The sequence below is a fragment of the Phalaenopsis equestris genome, unplaced genomic scaffold (genome assembly GCF_001263595.1).
Source record: "Phalaenopsis equestris unplaced genomic scaffold, ASM126359v1 Scaffold000428, whole genome shotgun sequence".
Lineage (NCBI taxonomy): Eukaryota > Viridiplantae > Streptophyta > Magnoliopsida > Asparagales > Orchidaceae > Phalaenopsis > Phalaenopsis equestris.
This window is the reverse complement of record NW_018164869.1, coordinates 1,702,355-1,726,028: the sequence shown is the minus strand read 5'-3', so window position 1 is coordinate 1,726,028 and position 23,674 is coordinate 1,702,355. Positions and strand designations below refer to the sequence as shown.

Here is a 23,674-nt window from a genome sequence, read left to right as displayed (position 1 = left end):
AATTAGTGTATTGTGATGATATAGTAAGGGTATAACGTACCTTAACTTCAAATCAACACCCAGGGTTAATCCTAAGACCAAGTAATCCTATAGGAACTCCTCTTGAATCCTCTCACAATGATCTTACCTAGCTAGAGGTTAAGATCAATATGTGGAATTTCAAGTTGAGTAAAAAGAAGAGTTTTGAATTTCTAATGGTGGGGGTACCTTTTCTAATTTTCTAATACTAGTCAATAGGAAAGTCCTATGGCTAGACCTAGGCTACTAAAGAAGTTTTCTAGACCTCAACCAAAAGTGAGGTCAACAGTTATTCAAAAAATTATCTCAAGATTCATGTTACACCTCGAAATTCAAGCTAAAAGTCGGAAACTTCTCGATTGCAGTATCAAGATTAAAAATAATGTCAAAACTTACTTTTTTTGTTGATGTGAAGGAATTTGTCTAGTATCAATTGAATGGAGTTTGATTCATTTTGAGGCTTACCTACTCTCTTGTCATCCAATTTCTACCTATGCATATTTGGGGCGTTTACAGACATATCATTCAATTTTAATGTATTTACATATATAACAATTATCAAATATTTTAATATCGCTATCTTTCTAAAGATGAGAAACACATGTCTATAACACCACAACTTTACAAAAATAAATATTAAAACCTTGATGTGACATATGTAGGGGGTGTAGGCGAACTTAACACGAACCAACAGGGCTTGTGTTCGTGTTCGGTTCTTTTGAAATTTAGTTTGTTTGAAATAAACTGTTGTTCGAAATTATTTGTGAAGTCACTATTCATGTTCGTTTTTTAACGAATGAGTCGAACACGAGCTGTTCGCGAACGACGAGCCAGTTTGACTTCCCTAATGTGAATATATAAATATTATATTTATATTAATTATATAGCTTATATTATATAAATATAATATATATATATCAGTATATTACTAATATAGTATATTAATATATTATTATTATTAATTTATTATATATTACAATTCATAAAATTTAATTTTTTTAAATATCATAAATATTTTATATATAATTATTTTAAATTATTTTATATTTCAAAAAATAACGATTCGAACACGAACGAACGCATCATTGTTCGTGTTTGGTTCGTTTAACTACCCGAACGAAAAAAATTTGTTCACGTTCGTCTCGTTTACTTATCAAACGAATCGAACGTGAACTCATTGACAAACCGAACACAAACCCTTCAAGAACAACGAGCTTTTTTGACAGGCCCAAACATACGTATATAAAAATTATTTAACATTTCTCTAAATTTTCCTTCATATTTCTTAGAAAGATTTACATACATAACACGTATTTACATTTCTAACCCCTAAATTTTAACTTTTTTACTTACATGCTTGAAAAGGGGAAATCTTGCTTTCCAAAACATTTAAATAGCGTTGCCGTGATATAAAAGACTTGTATAATATAAATGTAATTGACAAAAAAATTAGGGGTTAGAAATGTAAATAAATAAAAGTTGTGGGGTATATATGTAAATCAGTGTTGAATCAAGGTTTGGTGGACTGCGTAGGCTAGCTTGGAGCCATCCCTATCAATCGTACAGCTTTTTATTAATTATATACATATAAATATATATATTTTTTAAGTACTCTACTTATCCAATAATTTCAACTTCGTTGCGGGGCAGAAACGTGTATGATCGATGTTTTTCTATGAATTTTATATTGATTTTGTGGACCATCAAATCATATCCCCCAATATATAATGATAATATTTTATAGATGGACGACATTGCTAACAAGTTTAGCTCGTGTTTGACTCATTTATATTTCGAGTTCAAAAAGTGTGTTCGTGTTCGACTCATTTGCTTAGCGAGCCGAACACGAGCCGTTCATGAACGAAGAGTCATTTTGATAAGCCTAATCACTTAGTCATCAGATATTAATGATTGAGGCATCATTTGAATCTAATTAAATAATTTTTATTCTATTTTCTTCATTAATATTTTTAATTGTTTATAAATCTTTACAGTCTTGTAGTCAATTAAATTTTTTAAGAAAAACTACTCATCATAGATATGTAATTGATTAATAATATTTCGAGTCAAAACGAGCCGAACACGAACGGGCGAGCGCGAACGGGCAAATATTTGTTCATGTTGTTCGTGTTCGGCTCGCTAACTTAGCGAACAAGCTGAACACGAGCTTCTTAACAAGCTGAACACGAGATGCTCACAAACAACGAGCCGTTTTGACAGCGCTACTAACAATGCCTTAAATTTACCCCAGTTTTATGTATTTACATATCTAGAATCTGCCACATAAATCTTTCACATAAAATTAAAATATATCATAGTTTTAATTCATAAAATGTGAAATACACCTGTTATGCATTAGAACGGTAACATAGAGGTAATGATTAAAATATAGGTATTAGATATATAGTTTTATAGGGAGGAGTGGCAAGTATGTAAGGGTGGCATGACAACTTCTCCAATTTAAATATTTATTAAGTAAATACTATGGCTTTAAATGAACCAATGCACCCGATGATCAACTCGGCTCAATTAAGATTCAGTGATGTTCGTTCAAATTAGTAAATAATTTTTAAAAGCTCGAAACTTAAATGAATTAAACAAGAAGATAATTGAACTTGTTTATTTATGTTCACGAGCAAACTCATTTGTTGTTCAACAAGTAACTTGTTGAATACTCGATATTAAACTCGATGATAGCTCGTATCATACATGAATTATTATTTTAATAAGAATACTAACTCATTTGTTCATAGATCGATGATAGCTCGTATCATATATGATATAAATACCTGTTAAATTTCTGTAGGTTTTAAAGTTGTTTTTTTAGTTGTTTGGTAGGATTGGGGTTCAGTCGTGCTTAAATGCTACACATATAATTCTACTCAACATCTACTGAGCGAGGAAGTTAGGGTAAAATGGAGGTGGAAAGAGATTTAAGATATTATAGAGTTTAAAGTTTAAAATCAATAAATTAATAATTGTGTTCAAATTTGTAAATTTATTTATTGAATTTTTTTGTATGAAAATCTCGATACTCGTTTGAATTTGTAGCAAATTCATTAGAATACTCGCTCATTTGTCATAAACAAATCAAGTACAAATCAAGTCTAAACATCTCGAAACAAGCTCAAGTCAAACGTGAACAACTTATAATTATATCAAGCAAGTTCGAACTATAATATACTCAGCTCAATTATAACCATAGCAAAATCCTAAAATACTTAAATCCCAAAGATGAGCTGCAGCCGGTTTAATATTGACTCCAATGGATTGAGTTCGATTTGAAATCCGCTCATGACTGGTTACGTTCGATTTTGAGCCAGCTCGACTCGAAATTAAATTGAGTTCAATCTGGCTCAAAATTGAAACAAGCTGGCTCAAATTTGTGCTATTTGGTTCCATTACATCTCGAAATCGGCTCGTTTCACCTCAAAATCTAAACAAGATGGCTCAAATTGAGTTATCTGGATCTATTCCAGCTCGAAATCGACACATAACTCCTTATATTTAATTCTACTTAGCATCATATATAATTTCTATAAATTAAAAAATAATTCGAGCGATCTCAAGTCAGTTCGAACCAATCCGTGAATAACTCGAAATCGGCTCAAAAAAAATATGATCCAAGATTTTAGCTCATAACTCGACTCATTTGTTTCAATCCGATCTCCATCTAAACTAAAATTCGAATCAATTTTCGAGGGATCAAGAGCCTTCTAGCTAAATTCACAATACTACTTACATACCCTTAAATCCTGAGTCAATCTAATTGTCCTGCACAAAATCACCCATATAATATTTCTGCTGATTCCTATTAATATAGATAGCGACATTTTCTTTGGTTTACGACAAGTCAATTTGGCACGTGATAAAAATGAGGAAGATTTACATACATACCACTTAACTTTTATGTATTTACATATCGAAACACTTTAGTTTTGTTGATGCAATATGAAAGATTTGGATGGTATGAATGTAAAAAAAATAGAGTTCAATGTAAATAGCTAGGAATTGAGTGGTGTGTATGTGCAAGCCCAATTTTCTTTATTGAGGGGTTTGATGCGTGAGGTTGTGGCAATTCTTTGATGATTTTTTTATTGAGTTGATGAACGGTCCACAATAAATAATGTTATTGAGGTGTATATCAGCCTCACACGTTGCGCTGCGAGTGAATTGGTTTATATACATAACTTGTTCAAGAGTTCATTCAATAAATAGTTTAGTATATATATTACAAATATGTTGATCGCTAATCTCGAGGATCTAACAATTGAAAATGAAGAAAGTACGGCAAAAGAGAACCCACCAACAGTACTTCGATAGTTTCAGATCGACATCGATCGTCCAACATCAGTTTGGGTATATTGAGGTGCCCCGACAACCAGAGAATGCATTCTCCTGACAAATCTATGATGTGGAGCCCAAGTGAGGTTCAAGATCACAGTGTTTGGGTTCTACAAGGGCATGACCAATCCAACAAACCACATAGCCTCATTTCCACATAGCCTCATTTGAGTCGGTTGTGTGTCTATTGAGGAACACGAACACACTGAAACACCATCCCTTTTCATTACACTGAGGGAGTCACCTTTAGATGGTTCAACACATTGCCACCAAGAGTGATAGTATTGTTCACTGACTTCAAGTGAAGGTTTGTGATGCATCTTGCTAGTGCCTAAAATCCACAACTCAATTTGCAAGCCCTACTACAGATCAAACAAGGACATAACAAGAGCTTTTGCTCATTCATCACTTGGTTCCAAATAAGATGTTGAGAGTGAGTGTTCTTGAGCCCAAAGTTGCTCTTGTTGCCCTAGCTCAATGGGTTGAAGAATGATCCTTTTGAAATGCTTTGAGCCTGCAACGACTGAAGATGCTAGTTGAACTGTTGGAACTATCCAACAATCACATATCGATAGAATAATACAAATCTCACACATCATTTAAAACCAAGCAAGATGGTCGTCATCCATTAAAGAGAACCAATCATGAAAAAAGCCAGGAGCTGAGGTACAATGTCTACCACTCGACTCGAACTTGCCTCAAAAATTCATGAAGGCACTCAAATAACGAGCAACTGACTAAATGTAATGCTGAGGGAATCAAACCTGATATCTTGTCCAGCGTCTGGCTCGCCAATGAGAATTGATGGTTGCTCCAATTGTATTTTATTATCATGTTCATAAAAATGTCAAAGTAAATTTTTTTTCTAATTAGGCGCTCAAATTCAGGTATACACGACACTCCGTGACTTGATAAGTTCATGCAAAGAATCATTAGAATCCAACCGACGCCCAAGGAACTTGAACTGACCCGCCAATGGCAGTTTCACTCAAGCGGCAAAACTGATAATGATGCATGACATCAAACCATTAGCAATTTTACAAAACCATCTAATCGATAAAAATCATATAAATTTAATCAAAATGATGATTAATGTCAAATCATAACAATACACAAGAGTGGACCACAATACCCAAGCATCAATAAAAACATTTGCCTCATAGCTCAAAAGGGGTCAAGCTCTGGTGTGGTTCACTATCCATTAAAGACAAGATCCATGGTTTGTACTGTACAACTTACCTCAACAGCAAGTCTCAATGGTTACCCTTGTGAAGGTTATGATAAGATCCACTTATTATATCTAGTGTAAGTTGTGGTATGTCCAAGGAGAAGACCTAACCAAGCGATCACACGGTAACTCAATAAAACCAACCAAATGCATTCTTAAATAAGCATATCCATCAATCATCACAAGCATTTAGCATAAGGAAAATAAAATATACAGTAAAGATAAAATTCAAGAATGAAGGTGAAAACTAATTGAAAACTTTGTTTTATTTCATGATTGAAAACTTACAAAGAATTTATTTACAAACAATTTCATATATTTTTCTTTACTGCTATTCAAAAAGAATAAAGAAAAATTATATAAATATAGATGAAGCCGAAGATGAGTCAAACATTTGAAAACCTTCGTCGTCTTCATCGTCGTCCTCTTCTTCCACATCTGCTTCCTCTAATCTCAAAATTAAAGTAGCATATCTATATGGGTCGACCTACTTGAGGGAGACAAGATTTGGCTTTATCATTCAAACAATGGCTAAAAATGCTCCTACTCTAAGTTGCACAGTGAGGAGCTCTGACTATCGAAGGTGAGAGTAAGGCTCAGTAAGGAACTCATCAAAAGTCTTCAGTATCTCAAGGCCTGGTTTTCTCCCTAAGCAGCCAACACTGACTCAGACAATCTGAGCATTTTAGCTTTAGTCTGCTTTGTCTGCTTCTCCATCGCCTTCAATCTATCCTTCATCCCGGCCAACTTCTCCTCAACTTCCATGAGGACCATCAATTGAAAGTGCAAAGCCTCTCATGCCATCAACTGGTGCTAGCCAGTCATCGAAGACATACCTGAGAGGCTTTGCTCATGGTGGATCTTCTTGAAAGCAAGGGACCATATGATATAAATGGTTGAAGGGTATAGAGTCCCCACTGTAGAATATGAATATTAATCTCTCCTTAGATCAATTAAGTCAAATCAATCATCAGAGTTGTTGCTCACATTTGCCCTCACGTTCAGCCTCAGAACCCATACAAGTGGGGGTCCCTTCCACTTCTTTCAGCATGGGGAAGGAGGGGAGACACTTTGATTGGTTGTTGGAGCTTTTCCTTTACTATAGTGTGCTCCTATTCCAGGCTAGCTGGCTTAGATTTGGTTTGGGTTTGCACAACAGAAGTTTGATAGACTTCATCTCTCATTGATAGCTAAATCAATGTTGAAGCGACCGACCGAAGGTTAATTGATCTTGTTTTTTTATCATTATGTTGGGGCCTCCCATTCATAACTTCTTGATTCCATCTAGCTCGGTGTCTTCTTTGTTTCTTTGTGCTAAGCACTTGAAAGCTCTAAAATTGATAGAAAAAAATTTAATGGGGACCAAAGAAGCTTTCCACTTCAAAAGAATTAACTCGCCAGTAATTATCCTTTGAATAACAACAGAAGACTTAGATATAAAGTAAACCATGTCCACATCTTCAAGACTTTATCTTGCATAGACCACCAAAGGCACCTCTCAAACCACCACCGCAGTAGTTTCAGGGTGAGAAAAAATGTATGGGCACCCATTTGGCTTTCCTCTTAGTAGCTCGGGTGACAACCACTACCTCTTGCTCAGCTTCTTGAGCTTCTAAGACTGCACAATCTTCTTCAGTTAGTCTCCCAAACTTTTTGGATGACCACACCTAGTTGACAACTACCGGATTAAGATACAGGCCAACTGATAGTTGTCGATCTTCAACCTCCACTTTTTCCACTAGTAACCGATTCAATTCCTTCTTCTTGGACTTGATGGAAGGACCAATGGATGGAAAACTCTAGATGCTATAGCTCAATAGATAATAACTGATGCAAAATCAGAGCTTCCAATCATTCACCTTGTTCTCCATCTCTAGCAGCTGGAACAAAGCCACAATGGCGAATTGGACATAACCTCTTTTGACGATCCAAAATGAGAATAGGTACATGAATAGCTTAGTCAACCATGGGATTCATGATGGATGGCAGAAGATGACTTAGATCGTAATGGTAGTGATGAAATTAGGCAAGATCTGGGTGGGAATGATGCCATAATGATTAAAGATGGCCCACGACTCATGGAAAAGAGGCAACCTTAAACTATAGAGGAATTAGTCCTTATAAAATATTAGGAGTTTCCATATTGAGTGATTGTTCGGTAATCTCTCATCGATGACTCAAATCTTGATGGATGAATTGTAGACGTGGGTGTATTACACCTGATCCACTTCCCCATGAGTCATCGGTGATAATCAACCCGAAAGCTTCGAGAATATTTTGGAGACATTCAAATAGAATGCCAAAAGAACAGAAAGCCAAGAGATCACAGAGAAGCAAAGGAGAAAAAAATTAATAAAAGTATAGCGTCAATCTAACCCCTAGACCTTATATATAGGGTAACAAAAGAAGTAGAATCGTCGCACAGGGGTAAAAACAAAATCATACAATAATTTTAAAATAACGCTGACATAAATATCACGTCAAAATGGAATTGGAGAAGGAAAAATAAATTTTGTTCCAAAATTAGGCATTATAAATTATACTAAAAAATTAGTCTAAGAGAAAATATTTTATAAAGTGACCATCTACCATTTTGGCTAGGACAAGTCCCTTTCGTGGCAGCCTCCTATACAAAACTTCTCCACCAAACTTCAATCGGTTCACCCGATCCTTCTTAACAAGAGCTCATTGTATGAGAGAATACTCCTAAACTTTTTAATAGTTTTATAATAAGTGAGGTCATCACCTTCTCCATACTCTCCAATTTTTTTCACATTAGCCAGTATCTCGCGTGACTCTTCCTCTTATTGAATGCCAACTAACCGAGCAAGGGATTTCTTAATCTCATCCAGGTGGCAAGCTAGTAACCTAAGGGATGTTTGGCGGTCATTAGTTGCTTGCTAGTGAGCCACACAATAACTGCCTCGACAGTCAATCCCTCTGTCCAAGATCGTAATTCGGCTATTGCCGACCTGCACCTTTGTAATCGCCACTGATACTTTGCATTCTAATCAACATTTGCTGGATGTGAGTCATCGTTGAGGTCCAGTGAGTCAGCTGCATCAAAAGATGATGTAAAGCTAAGGAAATCCAAAAAAAGAATCAAAACATAATATTTAGGGGACTCCTCATACAAAGGATTAATAACTGACACTGCTTCTCACCAGGTGGCAGAAGAGTACCAACGGGCTCTTACATCCAAGGTAGTGACAGAGCGCTAGCAACTTCCTACACAATCTGTCAAGTTGGCAGTTCTCAAGCCATAGTGGAGGGTTGAACTTACGGATTGATGTCCAGGCTGCTTGGCAATGACCTCGCTTGGTCCACCAGTGCATTTATTTTCCTCTTCTTGGCAATGACTTTCTTATTCTTCTTTTCACTTTCTTATTCTTCTTTTCACCTCTCAGTGGTGCCTCCACATCTATCTTTCAAAGGCAGTAAGAAGCACTTCCTTGCTAGGGGGATCGACTGGAAGATTTGATGCATTCTCCGTGATAGCATTTGGAAGCCGATCAATTCAGAGGAGAAGAGATGAAAAAAATATGGAATTTCAAAAGGTATCATCACACCCTTTTTTAAGAACCATGGGGGTGGAAATCCTTGAAGTTGCATTATTGAATCATTGATTATAGAATAAATGCTAGCCACTTTTTACATTAAATTCTTTTATTCTTATCACAAAGTCGTTTTCAAGAAGTAAGAGAATCAGACTAAGCTGGAGGGCAACCTAGCGATAGACTCATAAATTTAAAATACCTAATATATCATGTAAAACCCCCATTAAAACAATGGAGGAAATGTAGTGTCACTATATTGTACATTTTTTCCTATAAATAGAGAGATCATTTATAAGAAAAAGAAGATAGACACGACATATTATTGTTCATTATTATTCGTTCCTCTCTCTCTCTCTCTCTCTCTCTCATTTCTTATGCCGTATTCTTTGGAATGTGTTTCACTGATAAATCAGGATTCAATATAATATTAATTTTTATAAAACTTATTATATTTATTTATTTATAATTACATAAACCTAAATAATTTTTTTTAGACTTCAATATAAGGACATTCAGATGATAGTAAGTGGTAATATGTCGAAAATGACTTTAAAATGACCAAAGGTATTCAAGCTGTGTCAATTGAGCGAGAATGTTCAAGAAATAGCAGTTGAACAATAGTGGTTAAATGATAATAGTTACAAGAAAATAGAGGTTGGTTAACTGTGGTTAGATAATAACGGTCGTGCTTTTGGCCTTTTTCATGCACACTTGAAACATTTTCCCTGATGTGAACTTAATTAATTGTCTATCCTACTTAAACTATTATCTCAATTTTATGTAATGCATTATATAAATTATAGGCAATCCATGAAGCAAAACTAATGATGCTTGTAGACTTATGATCCATTTGACATGGGGAAACTATTGTGGAAATTTTCTTAAAGCTATTATGAGTGTTATTAAACTTTTAATAAGAACATCTATAATAATTTCCAAGCATTTTATTTATTTATTTATTTTACTATTTTGTGATATAAAAATAGTGTTTGTTCAAATGAAAATAAAATTAATTCTTTTTATTTTATAAAAGTTGTTTTCTTAAAAAGTAAAATTAAATTATGGCTAACAAAATAATCTTTTTAAAATCAATATATCACAAATCACCTCAAACAAAAGCTCAATTATCACATTGTAATTAATTTAATTTCAAATTTTCTACAAACCAAAAAACTATAAACAACTAAAAATATAATGTTACACGAGTCTCAAATACTAATAGTAATAATAATAAACGAACTCCAATTAAAATATGGAGGAAGGAGAGACTAATCCACTACTGCACAGTATCAAGTTACACTGAGATCTGTCAGAGGTCGACACATCGAGGAACAACAGTGCCCTTGTGATTGAGTGTTGCTATGTTGTGGAGTAAAAGGAGTTGCTAAGTTGGCCAACTAGCCTTTGTGTGGGCTAGAGGTGTTGCAAGAATAAACTAACAATTTAAAAAATATCATCAAATATTTTCATCCAAAGTTGATGATTTTTAAAATTTTATAAAAACAAGGCTTGCTTTCTTATTTTTATGCATAATATATTATCATTGGATAATTGATTGATCCAAAACTACAATGCCTTCTTTGATATTCAAGTAACCTAATACCATTGGCTTTGATAGAAATTTATGATAGAATGTCATAGTTTGTCTAAGACTCTAAAAATAAGAGTTCTATATTATAAGCCTACAACCAATGTCTGCGGCCCAATGGGCCAATGGGCCAATGGCTGATCTCTGCAAAATTTTTTGAAAAATATTTTATTGGGCTGTCGTCACCTGCAATCAGAAAACTAAAACATATCTGATTTAATTTTTTTATGAGATATATCATGCAATTAATTAGTTAAATTAAATATAAAGAGAATGAAGAAGACATAATGAATGTTCTTATAAGAAAAGTTTTATAACTTATATCATCTTTTATATCCACGAGAAAAAAATATGAATAATTTTTATAAAAATATTATTAATAATATATAAATAGTTTAATTAATATAATTAAATTATTTATATAAGCATAAAATATAAATAATTTTGTCTTTGACTATTTGAACAAAAGGAATGCATGCTTGTTGTATATGCATGATGGTTCTAGAACGATCAATATATTCATATGGGTCAGCTATCTAATCATAAGACTCGGTAATTGAAAGCTTGAATCATGTTAGTACAGGGTGTTTGAGAACTATATCGGCCAAAGTAGAATACTCTTGAAACTATGACGAGTAAGAAGATAGCTTTTGTCTCTTAAGGAGACTCTTATTGAACTAGACATTGTAGCTCACCATGAATTACATGAGGAGTCGAGTCATATTCTCCCTGAGTGTTAGAGGTTTATAATTTGTTCCAGCTATATGAGAAGGATTTGTAGAACTTGCAGTATCAGGGAGGTTAACATCTTGGTCCGGTTGGGGAGGAACTCCAATAAGAAGGGGTGATGAACAAATATTTTGTAGTTGGGCATATTCCTGATTGATGGTTGATCTTGGGTAAATGAATGCCACACTGTGCTTATAGTGATGGTGAAACTTTTTGTAGAAGCTGGAGAATCTCATTTTGAAATTTATACATTCTCTGTACATGATTTTACGAGGGCAAAAAGGGAGGAAGCTTTAACAACAGGGCTACAAGGGAGAAAAAGAGCGGAGAGTTGGTGTCCCCGACTTTGGGATTTCCTCTAAAATGATGAGTGTTGGAGCGGGAGGCTCCATTATTACGTGTATTAAGTTTATAAGCCATTGAAAAGAGTGCCCAAACTTCTGTGACGATGAGATTTATTTTTCATAAATGGCGTCAAACTATTGTGCTCCAAAAAAAAATTAATGACAGAAAAATCATATATCTTATCTCAATATAATTTTTCAATAGTCACACAAACAAGGATGTAAGATACAACCATATTTATTACGTGCAATAATACCGAAAAGAGAAAAAATCATGGGGTCTGACCAAGTTAAAAGTAATTCACTATAAAATTGAAAGTACATAGGTTCAATCTTCTTTTATATTAAGGATGATGAGATTATAAGATGATGGTAGATACAACAACCGTAGCTAATTATAAAGCATGTAATTGGTTGTTACAATATAATAGTTGGCCATAACAGATAATTTGGATGGTCAACAATGACATTTGGTGGCCGACAATGACATTTGGTGGCCGACAATGAACTTTGATAGTCGATAAAGATCTTTAGTGATCGACGACAAACTTTTGTGTGATGACAACTACCAAAAGCTTAAGAGTTAAGCTTTTGTAGTTAGCTCACTCCCTTCCTTCACCCTCCAGAAGTGAAAACGTGGGCTTATTTATAGTTTTTAGACGGAATTTTGGTAAAATCGGTCAATCTCTCAAAACTCTTTATCAAACAGTCCACCTTGAATCACTTGATTAGATATATTTTTTTACAATCTTTGAGCGTCTTAATGACATCAAAATTGAATGATTTTAAGCTCGTTGGATTCCTTTCATCTAGCCGCTCAATTTGATCATAAACATGATGCATTTTAAAATTACTTGGTCTTTCAATTGATGCATCAAAACATTGTACTATACTTTAAGTGTTCAGACTAAGGTTATTTGGACTCGAATTTCATTACTTTTGGCGTCATTGGGTTTGTCTTATCGAAATGATCAATTTGACAATACTTATTAAAATCAGGATTGAGAAAATCATGAATTTGAATTTAGAAAGTTTTTTGCTCAAATGCATCGAGGTTCGTGTATGAAGATAAAAATTTATTGATGTGCATCAATAAGCATATATTTTTATTGAATATTTATTAGATGAATGCTTATTTTGATTTAAAAAAATGATGAATCCTTTTTTCAAGGAGGCAAATTTCTTATTCTAAATGCCTTTTCATAGAAGTAAGTTAAGATATGCAAATTATTCATTAGGAGTTGAGATGCTCATAGATTTTAATCAATTAATCTAAATTAGAATGCCTAAACTTAAATTAAGAGATGCACTCATCCAAACATCACAAGATGTTGAAATTAAAAACTGCAAATTTGAGGAAATGCATTGTGTTTGAATTTTATTTAGTTATATAATTTATGGTTTACAAATACTTGGATATTCCAGCAACATAAGTTGATAAAAGCACAGAGATGATGCATGACTTGTCACTACATATATAAAATCATGACAATGAGTTAGAATGTCATATCATTGTTAGAATAATCTATAAAAATTATAGTTGTGCATGTATTTTGAGGGCAGAGCGTTTTACAAAGAATCATAGCTCTAACATTTCCTACACTTTTAATGATGTTGACAAGTCTTTCAAAGGATTTTACAACATAGCTACAATTGGATCAAAGATAGATAGTGAGCAAAACATACCCTTACATCACATGAGTATGAAGAAGGTTAACTACAAAATATGAGGCCAAAAAATATGAAATATTTCATTGAAATCTTTAAAGATACAGATGCATGAAAGTACAAAGACTTATAACCAAACTAAATTTTCTTCATAATACACCAAGTCATCACCTTACAATGAACTCTCTCCATGATCCATCTCACACAACAACACTCAATCTCTCTCTCCTCCAAGAATCTCTTTAAACTCAAAAGAAAAAGAGCCTTGGAAGCTTTCACCCTAAATAAAGAAGGAAGAAATTCATAGGGCTTGAAAAGTTCATATGTCTGGAAGTGAAACCCTTAACGCCTGCTGAAAGAAACCCTACAAAGTGTTGCCCTATCATCCAGCATATCCTTATATAGAACTCGCCCAAACCGCCATTGAATAGGTTGCCAAAAATGAACCAAACAGATCGCGATGTGGATGCGCCGGCGTCCAACGTAGTTACACCATAGAATGGTTTAGTTACGTTGAGGTCTGGTATAGTTACACCAGGCACAGCTCCATGGAATCACCAAAACAAGAAGACTAGAATAATTATGTCGCATATTTACAGTGCTATTCAATCATCCACTCCTCATACACTCAACTCTTCCCACACACAACTGGAACACATGCATTCCAATAACTCTTCACATAGACAAGATGGCAATACACAACCCTCCAATTCACCATGTATGTCACCAGCACACACCACACTTGAACTCACTTCACCAGTACACACTATTATGTATCAATTCTACCGGCCACACCAAACGCCCACAAAAATCACATTGTATGACAACTAGACTTCAAAATGGTTTTCTCAAATCCACAAAAAACTTACAACAAAACACTACAAATGAAGAACCCACCATATTTACTCAGGTTGTTTTGTTAAACAATCGCATTGGAGACATAATCTCTAAAAAATTCATGACCTTACAACAACAAGAAAAATGGGCGTTAGTTCCACCTCCCTCTAATCAACAATGTTTTAGGCTGTTAACGGACTTTTAAAACCAAATACATGCAAATGATACCATTGCTAGATATAAAACAAGACTGGTGGCCCAATGTTTCTCTCAACAAAAAAAGCATAGAATGTCAAGAAATCTTTTGCCGAGTTGCCAAATTTCCCACTATCAAGATGCCCATTAAACTTGTTGCCACTAAAAAATGAGAAATTCAACAACTTAACATATCAAAAGCATTCTTCATGGTAAACTTTAAGACATTGTTTGTACGAGTCAAGCTCCCGACTTCACTGATACGAACCACCCTCACTATGTTTGTAAACTTCACAAAGCTATTTATGGTCTTAAACAAGCACGTCGCCAGTGGTACTCAACATTTTGTAATTTTCTTTATGCACAATATTTTAAATTAAGCATTGTCGATCCCCCCTTCCTTATTTATCATCACAATACTACTAGAATGTATCTAGCATATGTTGATATTCTAATCACTGGCAACTCTTCCAATGCTATCACATCCTTAATTCACATCCTCAGCAAACAATTTAATCTAAAATAATTAGGTCATATTTCACACTTTCTTAGCCTATAAATTCATCACACATTCATAAGATACTTTTTTAACCAAACTAAATATTTTACAAAACTTCTTGCCAACATATACATGCTGCAATCTAGGTATGTCTTGACAACACATCCTCACAATCACACTAGCAACCCTACAACCCTGATAGAATCCAACAACTACAGACAGACCATTAGATCTCTCCAACATCTCACGGTTACTAGACCTATTCTCAACCGACACATGCACAATTCCAACACTCTACATTGTCAACATCATAAAGTATTTAAAAGGTACCCAAAATTATGGTCTTCCTGTCACTGTAAGTTCTATTTTTCTTACATGCTTGTGCAGATGCATATTGGGCAAGTGATAATGTGGACAGAAAATCTACCAAGTTTCTGCATATATGTAAGTCCCAATTTTATCTTTTGATCAACAAAAAAAACAACCGACAACTCAATCTCCTACCAAAGCCGAATACAGGGCTCTAGCCAGTACTGTAATGGAAATTCTATGGCTACTTCAACTATTCCATGAACAGACCAAAGCTTCAACACCTCTGACAAACATCTACAATGATAGTAAATCTACTATTGCCCTAGCATAGAATCTTCTTTCATGCTTGACGTTGACTACCACTTCATCACTAATTTCAACAATTGCATATAAACGCCATTCAATAAAACAAAACCTCAATACATATGAAATTCATCACTTGAAGAAAAACAACTGAGGTACTAACAACTATATGAAAACCATTTTCATAGACATGAAATCATATTAAGCAACTCTCGGATAACACGAAGAAGCACGGATACATCCAACCATTCATTCAAAAACAGTAACAACATCACCACCGTCCATCACATACACCTAATACATTCACATCTTAGCTCTGGAAGAAGCCAATTAATAAACCCCAACCAACACCTACACACCAAATCAGCTCTCAAAAGCAAAAAAGCAAGCTTATTATTAACCCCACAACACCACCAATCACTCTTCAGAATGGTTCTTATTGGCCACATTGCAGTGGCGGCGAATTTCTCCTTGATCGCCGGTGAGCGGGTTGTTCTCGGACAGGAGGGTGATCGCCCGCGCGAAATGCAGGAAGAAGTAGTCCTGACTCTTGGCCATCTTCTTCACATAGGGTCGGGTTCGCGGGTCATGGGCCAGCTCATGGTCCACCATCAACAAGCCCTTGTTATCCAAAATGTTATTGTAGTAGTTGTTGTCCAGCTTCATGGGAGTGCCGCGATCGTTCCTTACATACTGGACCGCCTTCGGGTCGGGGATCGGGTCGTAGCATTTCTTCAGCATGTGCGGTACATGGTCCGGGTTTAAGGCCGGGTCGACCTCAGGGTACAGCCGGTGCACCAACTTCACACAATGGGTTCGGCCCACGCTGTGGGCCCCTGCGAGCCCATTTTAATAAGCCAACAATGTTAACAAGAGTATGAAAAACAATAAAAACAAATCAAACACTATTCGTGGAGCAGGCTTCATGATGTGCGGGTGCATGGCCTCAGTGACCCATTATGAAGTGGTAACTTTGAAAGAAAGTGCTCGTTGAAACTTTAGAGCACAAAGAAGATGCCTGGCAGCATGATTATTGGTGTCCCATTTGTTTTTTTGTAAGGATTATGTTTATGAATAGTTTAGATGATTAATGTTAAAAAGCTCTAGTTAAAGATTAATGAGAACAAATTAGAAGTTAAAAAAATATGGTGGTGGTACAAGGTGCCAGACGGCAATCTTGTATGCATTCGAGATGGTAAAGTAAATGACGCACATGGGTAGGGTATGCTGGTACGAATAAAGACACGTAGAAATAAAAATAAAAATAAAAATTCAGAATTTATTATTTTTATTCTATTTTAATTTATCAAATGAATTGACGGGACAACAACTCAAATTTATCCAAAAACAATACGAATTAAATAATATTAATACTACAGCTGGGCTGAAAGCGAGAGACATTCTGGTCGAGATTAGACAAAATAATCGGTGTATGATGAATGATTTAAAATGGGTTGATGTATGATTAAGAATTAGGGAAATAAGAGGTCACTCAACGCAATTCCTACATAGGGCTGTTAAATCTGGCTCAAAATCGACTTAGATTTAGTATGGCTAGAAATCGGCTCCTAGCTAGTTATATTCTATTTTGAGCCGGCTTAAAATCAAAACGAGTTGAGTCTAATTGAGTTATTTGGATCAGCTTCAGCTCAGAAAAGGCTTGATCCAGTTCAAATTTGAACTAACTAGCTCAAACTGAATTATTTGGATCTATTTCAGCTTAAAATTGGCTAAAAATTAGCTCGTGACTCGTTACATTTAAATTTACTCACCGTTATATATATAATTTTTATAAATAAAAAAAACACTACGAGCCAATCCCAAGTCAGTTCGAGCCGATCTAAGTGGGCTCGAAATCAGCTTGAAAAAAATTTGATCCAAAATTTCAGCTCATAACTCAACTCGTTTATTTCAATCATATCTTGATCCTAGCCAAAATTCGATTTTCAAACAATAAAGCTAAATTCACAGCCCCTAGCCCTACATATTTAGTAGTAGAGACCACTCTAAATTTTCTATTTACAAATTAAGCACTCTCTTTCATCCATTTTTAGCAGGGTAAAAAAAAAGAAAGAGAATTACCGAGAAGAGCAACAACTCCAGGGGCGTCGATGCCCATATCTGCAAACTTATCCAAAACAGAAGAGATGCTCTCATTATGGTCCGGCAAATACTGCTCCACCACCTCCGATCTGCTCTTCCTCCCATCTCTCCTCCCCGTCTTCAACGGAATGAACGGCCCACCAACCTTCCATACAGTTCATCACAAAATCAATCCATCAATCCATACTCAAAAATATAAAGTTTATGCAGTATTCTGGTGATATTACGATGAACATCACTAAAATATCATCAAAATAGCACATTTCCAACAATTCATGAGAAAAAAAGAGAAATGTATAGGATTTAGAATACCGAAACGATGCCATCTCTGGCGGAGAGGACCAATATATCAGCGCAGGAAACGACGCCAGGACACTCCCTCTCCACTGCGTCCTTAATTTCTTCCAGATATCTGAAATTCCTCATGCCGAAGCTCCGGTCCGTCTCCTTCTCCGACAGCGTCTTTCTTGTGGAGTCCAGAAGCAGGGAGGCGTCGCAAGACTGGTAAAATGTCACTCGTAATATTTAGTGGTGATTTAAGGTTTATTTTGTAAAATAGCTTCTTCTTAAGGTGTGTAAAGCTTGCTTTTGCCAGTTTAGAGATTGAAAAAGTTGAATTCTTGGACAGGAATGCAGTAGTTCTAATCCCCTGTTTGGTTGCAGTCTGAAGTTATGTTGCCTAGAATTTAATTTTTATTTTTATTTTTTTATGTTTGGCTGCCTTTATGATTAAATTGATGAACATTATTTATGAATCAATTATTAGAGAAAAACCCAATTTTTAGTAATTAGAGTTACCTCTCAAAAAAATAGGAAAAATATTACATGAGGACTCCTACCGTAGAGTTAGGTTCAGAGTCCACTGACACGCGGACATGTGGCTTCAAGGAAACGTGTGTGCTTTCCAGTGATCTTGTCCGGTAACCCAGGAAACCCAGGAAAATATTCCTTCTATTTTATTCATCATTATTCATGTGTTATTGTGGTGGTACTGATGTGTTATTGTGTTATTATAACACCAAGAACATTCTCAGAATACAATAACACATAAATAACACCACAATAACACATGAATATTACAGAATAACACGGAAATAATATTCTCCTGTGCTAAAATTATTTATTTTTTTTTAAATTTTTATGTCGACTTCACGTGATCATTTAATTGAACTCCAAACTAGCTCTAATTTAGGGGCTTTTCATATTTACATGATCTACTGATATTACATAAAAACATCACTATCACTTAACTTTCTAAAAATGAAATACACATTTTCACGTGTAAAAAATTTTTGCACCAAAATGGTCCAAATGTAAAAGTTGCAGGTTTAGGGACCAGACTTGGGAAAAAATAAGAACCGTGTGTGTAAATTTCCCTAAGACATATTTTTAAAATAGACAATTTATATTTCCATTTAAGAAACAGCGCTGTCTCGGCCACCGACAGATCATACTGTAGCAACTGCGAGATGAAATCATGACAATAGAGATTTGAACTGTCGAGAGTAGAAAGAGCAAGATATGTTAAGGAGTTCTTGTCTTCGAACAGTATTTACCAAAAACAGTAAATCGAAATCAGTAAGTTTAGAATGGATTAAAATATCAGAGATCAAGATTTATGACATAAATTACTACAAAAATTCAAAAAAAAATGATGGGATTTATTTTTTTTTAACAAATTTAATCAACAAAAATACTGTTCATCGAGATTAAAGCTGATTGTAAAACTTCAAAAAATGGAGCTAAAACGAGATTGAAATTGGCAGTAGGATTGACATTCAGGAACACAAATTTATCTCGCAAGATTTTATATAAATTATAGTTAAATCCTCATTGAATCTTGCAAATCGCCCCTAAATTTGGATCTGCAGAACAAACTAAATTCTCTGCGCAGAACTTCCATGCTATATAAAACCCTTTCTCGATTTCCGCAAATTTTTCAAGTGTTACAGTTAACAAGGAAAACCCTAAAAAGTTTTTCTTCTTTTTCAGAGATAAAACAGCACGATTATTAATCTAACCTGCACAGCGCAGTCATGGAAGATGTTCCTGAGCCAGGAGAACGCTGTGTTCTTATGGCGCTTGTAGAGAAGCTTCACCTGTTCCCTGATAATGTCCTCCGCCTGAGGGCAGGACTCCTTGTAGAAATCCATCACAAGATCAGAGGAGTTTTGGCCATTCCCAATGGCCGAGAGAAGAAAGAGGGCGAAGAAAATCAAAGCTAAGGAGGAGGAAGAAGAAGGAACCATCTCTGCTTCTTCACTTCAGGATCCTTGAGTTGAGTGGGATCTATGAGCTTCAGCTATGGCTTCTTGGCTTCTTAAATAAAGAAGAAAAGGAAGCAGAATAAAGCGCAAAGATAAGATAAAAAAAAAGGAGCATTTACATCATGTCATAAAATTTTTATATATTTATATTTTAGAAAGAAGTATTAAATCGGTTAGAGCTAAGTTCAGAGTCTTTTAATATGCACATAAACGATTTTAACGGTCCGGTAACACAGAAGAATATTTCTCTTATATTATTTTGCGTTATTCATGTGTTATTGTGATGATATTGATATGTTATTATGTTATTATAATATCGAGAATATTTCCATAATATAATAACATATGAATACTGACTTAATAACAACTGAATAATATTGAATAACACAAGAGTAATATTTCACTGAGCTAAATCGATTCTTTTTAAAATTTTTCTGTCTTCTCAATGTGTCCGCATATTAGTGGACTCCGAACGTAAGTTAGGAGCTCTCTGATGTAATATTTTTTTTCCATATTTTAGGGAATTTTACATACATGCCACCCAATTTCTATATATTGATATATATATAAATTTTAATTTTAAAGTTTATATATAAAATAACACAATTTTAACTTCAAAATAAAATACTACTTTCATACATATATAATGAGACAGACTCATGTTGATGTAAAAATTAAACTTTTAGTATTAAATATGAAAATACTTATATAATAATTAAGTGTTAGGTATGTATTTTTTTTAATTTTATTATTTATATGTAGTAATTCAATTGTTAATATCATATTAAAAATATCCTTATAATTAATTTCTTTCAAAAAAATATTCATTTTCCATTAATAAATAGAAAAATTAAATACATATGACAAAATATTGTATTTAACACTTAAAATTTAGTATTTATATTTATAATATTTAAGTATGCATAAATATGAGGATTTATATGTAAGATTCTTAGATACTCAAAACAATAAATTTATAACACCAAATATTATAATATAAATAACAAATTTTAAAGGTTTAAAATTATATAAAAACAATAAAAAAATTGATGATAGAGAATTAGTGATGATTAACTAGATAGTTAAATGATAAGCATAGCATTTTAAAATGTTAGAAATAATAATTTTTATAAATAATATGAAAGATTTGTGGGCATATATATAAATATTAAAATTTTGATGTTAAAAATGTAAATAAATAAGAATTAAATGGTATGAATATAAATGCCCTTTAAACAAAATATGTGATGAATTTATAATTTTAAAATTCTTTTTTCTTAGAGTTAAGGGTCAAGTCCAGGCCTTATTTAAAAAAAAAAAAAAAAAAAAAAAAAGAGCAAAAACTCAAAAACTCGTAATAATATGCAGATCTGAAAAAATAACCAAAACTCACCTAAAGAAAACAAATTTTAACAAAACTAGACAACAATGGAACAATAAGTTCAAAGCTAAACAGTATCAACAACACTAAGAGTCTGTTTGGGGCAGCTGTTGATTATTTATAATCTGCTGATAAGCAGATTAATCTGATAATCTGCAGATTATCAGAATAATCTGGCTTGTTGTTTGGGCAGCTTATCCAGAATAGCTTATGGGTAGTTATGGTTGTATAAATGACATTCTTACCCCTATATGGTAATGAAAGTAAAGCCACTGTAGTTAACGAAGCAATGAAAACCAAGCAGAGTAAACAACAGACAAAAGAAGCTAATGAAAACCACATTAATGTGAGATTGTAGAGTCAAGAAGACCAAGCAGAGTAAACAACAGACAAAAGAAGACATGTGAAAGCTGAACTTGGCCAGTTTGACAAGAAATGAAACAAAATCAAGTAATGAATACCATCGACATCTAGAAATGAGAAGCTAATGAAAGTTGTTGTCCCCTGCGATTCTCACGGGACATCTGGTCTGTATATCTGCGATTCTCATGGGAAGGGAAGGGAAGATCTGTGAAGGATCCCACGGGAAGGTTCAGACGATATGCTCGAACAGGATCTCGGGCGGGAAGGGCTGCCACACCAGCGGGATCTCAGGGATGAGAGGCGATGCGACGAGCGAGAGGGGGACCGAGCGGGATCTCACAGATCTGCGATCCTTGAGGCGATGCGACAAGGGAGAGGATCTTCGATCCCTGACGCGATGCGGCGAGGGAGAGGGGGACCGAAGAGGGGCACGACAGAATTTTTCCACTCTAACGCACAAAGTGAACGAGGGACGCAAAGGGGGCAGAGCTTTCACGATAGGTGTTATTCCTCTTATTATCGTGTATCAGCGATACGAAAAATGTTGGAGCGAACGCACGATCCAAATGCCATTGTGACGTTTTCAAACCGCCACCGCTCCCAATAAGTTGCCCCAAACGGGCCCTAAGAAACTTCTACAACAAAATAATGCAAGGAAAATAAAAAGGTGCATCCACTCTAGTTGAAACCATAGAAGATTAAACACCTAAAAATCCATCAAAGATGCACCAATGGACAAGGAAGAGCTTTCAAGTGCCTCTAAGTATCATTCACCAAGGATTAAAGAAGTAGGTAGTAGAAGTAGTATCGCATCCACATTCAAAGCTTGAAGCATGATTGATTCCACCAAGGACTTGTAGAATCATCAGCAGTCAGCATCCAATATTGTTGAGAAATTAAGGCAAAGAAAAATAGGAATCGACACAAATACAAAAGAACACACAGATTTACGAGGTTCGGCAAAGATGTCTACATCCTCGGGAGCAGAGTGGTGACTTCATTTTTAACATTCGGAAAATAGTGCAGAATACAAGATTCAGAATCTCGGAGTCTCGGAAACTCACCTTGGGTTACAAACATGACATATATAAACCCCTATAGTACAATATGTAATTACTTAAATTAGCCTTGTACCAAACCGCGGGTGTTGCCCCCGCACCCCCAACCCACATGATGAAACTCCCCGGATTAGACAGATCCTTCCGCTCCACTCCGCTCCGCTCCAGCAACTGTCTCATTTATGGTATATGAGTCATACCTAACAAATATTATCCATCAATATTCAACAGAGAATCATATAAATAATAAAAAAGAAGAAATATATATATATTAGAGCACGATTTGAAATAAATAATGGGAGCCGAAAAAATTAAAACTCAAGAGGAAAAGAAAGAATTCATGTAAAATGGGAGCCGAAAAATTCCAATACCTCATGAAACCCTAAAATAAAAAGGAAGGAAGAACAAAAAAATGATAGGAATTTCCAAACAAAGAAAAACTAGAGAGAAACATTTAAACCTTAAAGCGAAGTTCGAATCACTACATCTTCCTCCCATCTTAAGAACCCATTTCCAATCTTTTTAAAGTATTATAAATATAAATATTAAATTATAAATAGTATAAATATAATATATTTAAAAAAAGGCACAATTTCATACATACCCCCTCCAAATTTATTATTTACAAATCTACTATCTTGTTTCATTCATTTTTCAAATTTCCACTCAAATAATAAAATTTATGAAAAAAAATTAACTCGTTTTTTTTAATTTTTATCAAATTTATGTCGTAATGATTATTTTATAAATATTAATATTAAAAAATAATTATAAAAAAAAAAAAGAGTGGCAGAGAACTTGTGACAGGTCACGGGGTAGTATGATAATATAATGTGGCCGGTTGTGGGGGGGGCCCCCCTCCCGGCCTTCCCCGCCCGCG

At 34.5% G+C, this 23,674-nt stretch overlaps 1 protein-coding gene across 1 annotated transcript; it reads right to left on the bottom strand.

Moving 5' to 3' along the window:
• Window positions 1-15,773: 15,773 nt before the first annotated feature.
• On the bottom strand, window positions 15,774-20,054 carry LOC110027479 (peroxidase 42-like). Its single transcript, XM_020728929.1, has 4 exons — window positions 19,747-20,054; window positions 18,038-18,226; window positions 17,705-17,870; window positions 15,774-16,458 (listed from the first exon to the last, which is right to left on the bottom strand). The coding sequence occupies exons 1-4, from the start codon at window positions 19,972-19,974 to the stop codon at window positions 16,040-16,042; spliced, it is 1,002 nt and encodes a 333-aa protein (XP_020584588.1). The 5' UTR covers window positions 19,975-20,054; the 3' UTR covers window positions 15,774-16,039.
• Between the last annotated feature and the right edge of the window lie 3,620 nt (window positions 20,055-23,674).

Excerpts from the sequence above, each read along its gene's own strand:
- LOC110027479 (XM_020728929.1), bottom strand. The coding sequence starts at position 19,974 with ATGGTTCCTTCTTCTTCCTCCTCCTTAGCTTTGATTTTCTTCGCCCTC. Across the intron at positions 18,227-19,746 it reads TCCATGACTGCGCTGTGCAG|TCTTGCGACGCCTCCCTGCT; the intron begins GTTAGATTAATA and ends ACATTTTACCAG. Across the intron at positions 16,459-17,704 it reads TGGAGTTGTTGCTCTTCTCG|GGGCCCACAGCGTGGGCCGA; the intron begins GTAATTCTCTTT and ends ATGGGCTCGCAG.